Consider the following 8,975-nt stretch of genomic DNA (forward strand, 5'->3'; position numbering starts at 1 on the left):
ATTACATTTTTAGTGATTTCATATAGTTTTACTAAATATTTTCTTAGTTTCAGGATAAACAAATCATATCCTTAAAAGTATAAACAATTTCACTAATTCACAAAAAAAAAACACATTCTCAAGAGCAGTATTGGATTCCTTTTAAAATGCTAGAATATGCCTAATTAACTGGGAAAACGAAGATAAATTGCTGCTTCCTGACAACCTATCAGTTTGCTTGTTTTCGTGATTCTCTCTGGTATAGGGCATATTGTTGGCAAAGGCTGCATAGTATTGATGCAGCTTTTTTTTACATACATCATTGCCTGGTTCATCAATAATAACAGCGTGCTATTGTTATGTGAAAATTGAATTTAATTAACAAACATGTTCAAAAATAACAGGTATTTTTTTCAGTTTAGTGCAGAAATTGTTGTCAGTATATAAAATTTAAAACATACGAACAAATGGGTACTATCAAAATGTGTAAATTTTATAGCAGAAGCTGTGTAAATACTGAATAATCTCAGAAGTAGGACCTGCAGATTTGGATGAGTTATAACATTTTGCTTGTTTAACGACAGAATAAACTAGACCTCTGAGAAGAAAGACGTGTGTAATTGTAACCATTTAGAAAGTATTTAATACAAAATGTAAATTTTTACTTTGGTGTTACCGAGGGAATTACTTTATTATTAATTTTCGGTAAATTTCTTTTGTGTATCCTGTCAAATGATATTCATTGGTGCAAATTAATTTAGGTTCCTTGGAATACATAACTAATTATAAGGCTTACAATTCTTCAATTTAGGTACATTATTTCTTATGTATTTTGTTAACTTTTTATTTCAAAATAAGGTTTGTTAAGTCAAAAGTTACTTTAATATCAAATGAAAATGCAGTAACGTAAGTATATGTTTTGATTACTAATTTTATATATTAACGTCCGGTTTTGTCCACAATTTTTCCGACAAATACGACTTTTGATTGGTAAATGCTAATGACATCATCTATCTAAATATCTGAATGAAAAATTATATGAAAACAAGGTTTATAGAAGGTCAAACTACATCATCATTGTTATAGGTATACAGAGTGAATATTATTTTTTTTCCTTTTCCTGACAGTGACCAATAGACGAAAGAAACTTTTCTTCACTTGTATTTTTCTTCTATATGTTTTACTTCTACTGGAGTATTTTCATTTTGTTAACAAACTCAGCACAATTTACTCTGTCTCTCTCTCTCTTGTTTTGCTCATCGTTTTCTCTGTTTGTTTCTAGAATTGTATTGTCTGAACTTTCATTTGGACTATATCAATATTGCTAATCAGCATTTTTTCTACGTTTTTACGCGTGATATCACGCTTTTTCTTCACAGTGGTGTAAAACTGGGGCTTCTCTAACAAGTATTTGAAGAAACTTTCAGTTTTCTATATTAAAAGTCGGTCGTTTTTCTCTTGGTTTTTCCAGGTGATCATTGTTCTTAACTAAAGCAAAATCTTTATTGAAAAAATCAAATCATTTCTAATTTAGCAACTGACAGTTTCGTATAGATAGTAGTATTTCAGAGACAGAAAAATGGGAATATGTTCTTTTCAGTTGATATATCATTGGTTCTTTTCCATGTTTTTATGACTGTGATCTTGCTCTTGCTTCCCATATGATAATAAACATATTAACTACTTTAAAAATCCTTTATATTTGTTTGTAGGTATCATCTTCTCCAAGCATTGTGGTCTCCCTTATATCAAGCAAGTTGGTACATATCACGAAAGGATGATAGAAGTTATATTGTTGTCCTCGTGGATCTGTTAACTTCTTCTCAACTGAAGAAGCAGTTCGCTTGACGAAGACTTTATCAAGATCCAAAGCATTGTGGCTAATATAACAACGAGATTTTGCTTAATTTTACTAAACTTGCTATATATTTCTCGTATATTAGAGTAAATGATTATGAGTAGCTCACAGCATTTCCAATACCGATATACCCTTCCTGCTTACTCATGAATAGATCTTCACTATTCCACAAGCTATCTTTTTCAATGACAACTCTTAATACAATTTAGATTCACAATGGTGGTTTTATGAGAATCGCCATTCACTTTCATGTACAGTGACTGAAGGAAGATACAAAAGTCTTACATAATCTCATGGCTATGGATTAGTTCATACCAAATTCTGTATAGTGAATACGCATACGACTCTTCATCAGAGTATAAAAGTGAGGCCAGCCATTTTGATTTTGATGAATTGCAGGACAAAATGCCAAGTACATATTGTTTGTTGTTTTCAATAAAAGTTTTGTATGTGTTTAATAGGTTACCTTCAATTATATTTCTTCAGGTATCTTTAATGATATTGAGAATGATGATGTTGAATGGAAAGTGTGTTCAGCTTGAGAAAACGTAATTTAGTGAAAACTTCCTATATTCACCTCATCGACTAAAACAAAGTAAATCCTGAAGCAGCCAGCCACCAATCCCACTGTTCACCACCATCACAGTTTGCTCACCAATTCACTACAAAACGAGTCATCACATTTGAGTGGTTTAATACGCCAATTAACTGTCACTCACCGCACTCGAAAACGCGATCGACAGCCTGTCGCAAGTCAAAGGAAACGCCGCGCCCTACGTTTCGCGTACGTTGCGGGCATCAGCAGGCCACGTTTCGCTGCAGTTTTACCACGAGTGCCGTGCAGATTTTCCTGCTCGTTCCCGCGCTTGGAAATAGAAAACGATTGTTAGGCTTTGCGTCCGTGGATACAGTAAGCGCGCCTTGTTTTTGTTTCATTCTCCTTGAGGAGGCCGACGGCTCGTCACGTGGTTCGAAACCCGGCCAATGAGGTGGCCAGACAGGCTCAGAGCGGGCGGAGCCCTACAGTTTGTGGGGCGGGATCACGCCTGTCCGTGTCGAGTTCCTCTACAATTATACAGGTAAAAATTATGAAAAAAACATCGGATTTCACATGAACACGCCGCCGATATGCCTTTGATATTCTTATTACTTTAAACACGGACGGTCTGGTGGATCACGCAAGGTTTGCGACCATCATGAGTGCCATTTAACCTCTATACGGAGTATTTTGGTCTCTCTGACCCTAAAAAGTCGTTAGCAAGGCTTCTTTAAGTGAAGTATGTTCTTATAAACTTAACTAAGGGGTGCTTCTATTGCTATAGACAAATTGTTCCTGCGGCGGTAAAAAAAGTGTTTGTAGTTTCCTTGACAAGTACTGTTATTGATTTTTGTTATTAAAAAATAAATTTTAGAGTCTTAGATCCGGTTTTGGTATTGTAGATTGATTTGACACTGTTGACCCACGCGACAACGTTGCTCACTTACCTGCCTGTTGATATCTAAGAGACATGAATGCGGTTTTAATTAATTGCACTATATTGAATCAACTTTATGAACTATTTTAATTCGTAGCCATATAATTTAGTCAAAAGAGATTAATTTATGCATATGTATAGTTTGTAATAAGTATGTAATAAAAGTTTAAAAATTACAATAAATTAGTAAACTGTCTACGAAGAAGATTGAGACCGAACATTTTGAACAATTTCTATCTCAGAAATGCCATAACCTAATTTGAAATGGCTTTAAAAGATAGTTTCTTTTAAAACCAGTATTAACATGTGAGTTGCTGGTTATACAGGATAAAGACCAATGTTCTGCGAATTTGCCGCATTTCAATTCACTGCATTTGGTAGCTGAAATAATATTAGAACATTTCTTCATATATCGTATAATATATCTTGAGACATGTTTGGCTGTATTCCAATATTTGGCCTACAAAAACAGTTAAGTTTTGTGTAAGCAACTTACTTTTTGGAGTAACCGCTGGGTATATCATTATTTGCATTTACCAACATTTCAGTTGTAGCTTTTAGTTTTTCTAAAATGGGAAGAATCTATCTTACTCTACGCACTAAATAAAAAATTGAAAACAAAAAGTCGTAGTAAACAAAAAGAGAACAACATTACTACTACTAATAAAGTATTTTTTTAATTAAGTTGTTTGTAGTCGTTGTAACTAGAAAAACAACAGAGGGAATTCAGCCAATGTTAGCCATTAATATGGAATAAGAAAACAGAAAAGAAGAATCATGACTCATGTACTCGAAAAGCCTAATTGGTTTAAAAGTGTGACAAAATTGTCGCACAAGACACTGAATATGCAGGAGAAAAAGCTGGGCTATATATGAAAATTGTAGCTTCAGGTAATTCTAATCTTAGTAACCTGTTCAACTCAATCTTATATTAGAAAATGAGGTCCAAAGAAGTGGAAGCAAGTGTTCAAAAATTATGCAGTTGGTATCCTCATAGCCTTTCTTCTTTCGGTGCCGTCTCCGTTTCGAAAGTTTTATTTTTGAGACCGGGACTCTAAATGATTTAATATGTTGCTGTTACTATATTCAAACCACTCACTTACTCACACCACTAAGGTTCTTCAGCCTTGAGTTTTGTCTCCTTCCTATGAATCTCTTTCCTTGGACTTTTTTCTGCATAATTGGTTGTATGCATACGTCTCCTCATTCCACGTTCTTTACTCTCTCCTCTAAGGAAATCCCCAGTATTTTCCGGTATATCCACATTTCAAACTCTTCTAGTCATCTTAAATTCTCTCCTCATGTCAATTTCCTTCAGAGTCCATGCCTCCATCCCATAGTATAGTACAGATAGCACATCTTTATCTAAGGTTTAGATCTCCACAGAATAAAAGTTTCTACGTTCTTACAAATGTGCTTCTGACCTGTTCTATTTTGATTTGTACTTTTTTGGAGCTATCATTATTTTCATTAATGGTTGTGTTTAGCTATTATTTGTATTCTCTTACTCTATTCTATTCTCTACGTTTTTGTTATCAGCATATATTTTGTTTAGCTTATGTTCAGTCCAGTATTCTTCACTAACTGTAACTGTTCCAATAATTCGAGTCTGTAGATCTTTATGTGTTGTAGCTAAAATAACTGTGTCGTCCGCCTATCTCAGATTATTTACTGTCATACCATCATTTACTGAATACAGGTTAAAGAGGATTGGTGAAAGTATACACTCTTGACGTACACTTCTTTGTATTTCTATTTGTCTTCCTCTAAAGTACTATAGAGTAAGAATCATTTGCATTTATAAAGTTGACATTTTTTGCCAGATAAAGTTGCTTTCAACCGTTCTAACTAGGATATATACTCCTCTAAAAGAAGGTTTGTAAAAAGTAAGATCTTAAATGTACTCTATTGCATTTGCTCTAAAGCATAACATGTATTTTTGCAGCAGAAATACTTACTTTTTAAAGATTTTTTATTATCCACGAAACTTTGTATTACCTGCACTAAACAATTCACAAATTTCCACTTGCCCAAAAATCTTAGCCTTACAAATTGGGTTACTACATTCATTACATACTGATTTCGTAAGATGTATCACCCATGTTTGTTCTACCTTTAGAATAAATATAATAAACATGAATTCATACAGGAGAATTGATCATCATCAAAGTCCTATAAGTATTCCATTACAATTTGTTCCCAATAGTAACTAATAGTTCATTTATTTGAGAAGTAGAAAGTGAGAAAATAATTTTTGTAAGTACTTTTTGTAACGAGTACAATAGACACAAAAAATAATTTTTCTCTTCGTGTTTATGTATAAGAGAAATGATGTGGGAGCAGTATAAAATTGGAAATCACAAATATGAGATATCTTTCTGTCTTTATATTTTTTATAGAAACGTAATTTAGTGAAAGGCTGAGATAAGCAAGATTTCAAGAAAACTCAAAGATTAGAGAAATAAGCATTTGAGCATATACCATATTAGTCCGGGAAATGGGTTATTAAAGTCCAAATTTAGATGTTTGGAATTTCTAGACGGGTACTTTAATTGCATTTTAAGGAAGAGTATCGTAAAACGTTCATATTGTAAGTGGTAATAGTTATTTCATTCTTAGTTTTTTTTTGTGACTTCACACACCCCTATACATTTTGGACACCAACTGTTAAATAGGTTGCTAACAAAATGATATTTTTCTACGAGCGTGCGCGAAAGATAACTTTCCCGCACTATTTTTGTTCTCGAAAGATAGACTTTCCCGCACTAGTGCGGAAAGAAATTATTTTTCCGGAAAGCGCCTTTTCCGCACTCGACTGATGCCCAACCTTCCAAGTATCATATTCCGCACTTGTTAGGAAAATAACTATACTTTGCCGGACTAGTCTGGAAGTAGTAACGTAATGAATCATTTCCCGGACTGAAACCGACTACGTAATAGAGCATATTACGATACAGTATGAAATAACTACATATTTTATCAACAATTGGAAACGGTTTCTTTTTCGTTACAAGTTTTCCAGTCACATTACTGTCATTAGTATTGAAAAATAAGGTAAAATTATGAATATAACACTTTTTTCACATTGCAATATAGAACTGTTTTAATGACAATTTTCAAAAAACAGATGACGATTTGTAGTTCCATTAGACTGTTCAAGTAAAACGAGTAGCTAAGCCGACTCTAATATTTCCACAGAGAATGAAGCATGACATTGCGGTCCGTAATGTGGTCGCCATAAGTTCCATAACCCACTCTGGGTGGCTATTATTTTACCCATGGCTTATATGTTGTAAAACATGATTAATTGATTTTTCGTATCTTCCAGTCTTGTGCGCTTCAACATTTTACAAAAGAGTGCAACGGCGCACATGGGATTTACCAAGTTGATGAATGAAAACCATGTGGTAATGACCTTCTCGAAAAATTTGAATATAAGAATTATTATTCATAGTTTTTGGGTTCTTGTGCGACTTAAGACGGAAACGTGTAATAAATCTTTGTGGTGGTCAAGCCTTAATTGCGAACAGAGTGTTTTAACTCGGAGGTGTTTTCTTTCTAAGCGAGCAATTAATATTTATATTTTATATTATTTTGTGTCGTGATAAATTATCCAATCGGTCTGACTTTATTTATGACTGGGAGTTTTGCTTGTTTCGTGTAATAAGCAATTTTAATTAAATTCCTTTTTGTACTCATTGTTGTGTACAAAACCTTTTTGCTGTATTCATGAGTTCTTGAACAGTCGTTTGGGTTGGTGGTCTGCTGGTTTTTGAAACATATTTTCTGTCAAAGTATACCATAATGATTATTAGTGTTTTATGCGAAACGGACTTATGGTTTATTAGTTAGCAGTTTTTTAGTTATAATTTAGATAAGTCCTTTTCAAACTGAAACCACAAAAAAAATTATTTGAAGATTGAAAATGATATGTTAAGTTATTTGTAGAACATGAAATATACCTATGAACCGAGAACTAAAAATGTCTTATTTTGTTTTCTAATTAAATTAAGTTACAATAACTCTTCAGAAGTTATTCATAAACAAAATTATTAAGAACACAATTTAGTACCATAAAACTTATTCTTGTTCAATTAGAAGATCTGAAGATCCTGTTAAAAATGGCTCATAATAGAATATTCAGGAAGCTTGATGTATTATAGATAACAGCGATACACTTGATACTATAGATGACACGATTGAAATTCGGCTTAGGAACAAGGGAAGGACTGTTTGCGCTCAATGTTCTGTCACAAAGCTGCTTAGACGTGAATCAAGATCTGCACGTATGCTTTATAGACTACAGTAAAGCGTTTGATAAAGTAGAGTAAGTAATTCCTCTAAACATAAGAGAAGGATGGACCTCAGAGTCATCAGAATAATCAGAAAAGCAGTAATACGAATAGAGATAAATCAGAAGAAATAGAAATACAAAAGGGTGTACGTCAAGTTTGTATACTTTTACCGATCTAGAAGATATAGAAAATAAGTACTTGATGAGCAGTATATAGACTTTCAAATTAACGGTGACAGTAAATAATCTAAGATATGCGGACGACACTATTATTTTAGACGACTGACGCTCATTAATAGAATAGTCACAGTTAGTGAATAATATGGAGTATCGCTGAACATAAGCAAAACAAAATATATGCTGATAACAAAAACACCTCGAGACTTTTGTAAGATATATGTAAATAATTACCTTATTGAAAGAGTAAGAGAATACAAATACACAACCATTTATGAAAATAATGATATCTCTCAAGGCGTACGAATCAGAATAGAATAGGTGAGAAGCACATTTGTAAGAATGAAGAGACTTTTCTGCTGTCAAGATCTAAATCAGCTAAGAATACGACTGATGAGATGCTATATGCTACTACTGTACTATGGGATACAGGCATGGACTCTGGCGTTTGAAATGTGGATCTGGGGATTTCCTGGGTGGAAAGAGTAAACCAACGTGGAAGTGATGAGACGCATGAATGAGGAAAAAAAATTCCTACAATATAGAGAAGAAAATTAAAATATATTGGATATAGGTCATGAAGGGAGATTAGTTGATAGTTAAGTGATTACTCTGATGACTACATTAAAGATCTTTATACTACCAGCAATACAAAAATAAACGTAAACAATATAGAAACTTGCTTTCATATTATTTAACATTTTACCATGTAATTGTTGTATTATTAAATGTTATATTTTAAATATGTACTGTCATTATACATGGATCTAGTTTTTTTTTAAATTTTTAAAATGTCAAACGTACTTATTTTCTTTTTACTTTAGGTGCTTCAAACACCAACCTGTTGCTTTGTGATCTATGTATCATTTTGATGACAATAAATTCATTAATATTATTATTATATGATTAACTGGAACTAGTTAAAACTTAACTCGGGGTTTAGAACGATTTTCAAAATCTTACGTTGGGCGGACAACAAAACGATTTTCAAGTGGGAAACCGGGCTCCGCAAAGTTATGCGAAACCAAGAAACTTTTTGGAAAAAAAGTTGGCCGCCGGCCCAAAGTCAAAAGCCCATTCTGACGGGAGTTGGAGTGGCAACCGGTCCGCTGAACGGAACCCAGTTATTAGGCATCATTAATCAAGATGCTGGTCAGGAAATGAGTCAACCCTTCGGCCGAAAGGGCCCAAT

General features: G+C 33.4%; 1 protein-coding gene across 1 annotated transcript in view; it reads right to left on the reverse strand.

Annotated features, from left to right (window-relative positions):
* pb (homeobox proposcipedia) overlaps window positions 1-2,878 on the reverse strand; it is a 34,826-nt gene extending 31,948 nt beyond the window's left edge. The window contains exon 1 of the mRNA XM_081981339.1: window positions 2,415-2,878. Within this exon, the coding sequence (XP_081837465.1) occupies window positions 2,415-2,419 (5 nt within the window). The 5' untranslated portion in view covers window positions 2,420-2,878. The remainder of the gene's footprint in view (window positions 1-2,414) is intronic.
* Between the last annotated feature and the right edge of the window lie 6,097 nt (window positions 2,879-8,975).

The sequence above is a fragment of the Ips typographus genome, linkage group LG6, assembly GCF_016097725.1.
Source record: "Ips typographus isolate SLU linkage group LG6, UJ_Ityp_2.0, whole genome shotgun sequence".
NCBI lineage: Eukaryota > Metazoa > Arthropoda > Insecta > Coleoptera > Curculionidae > Ips > Ips typographus.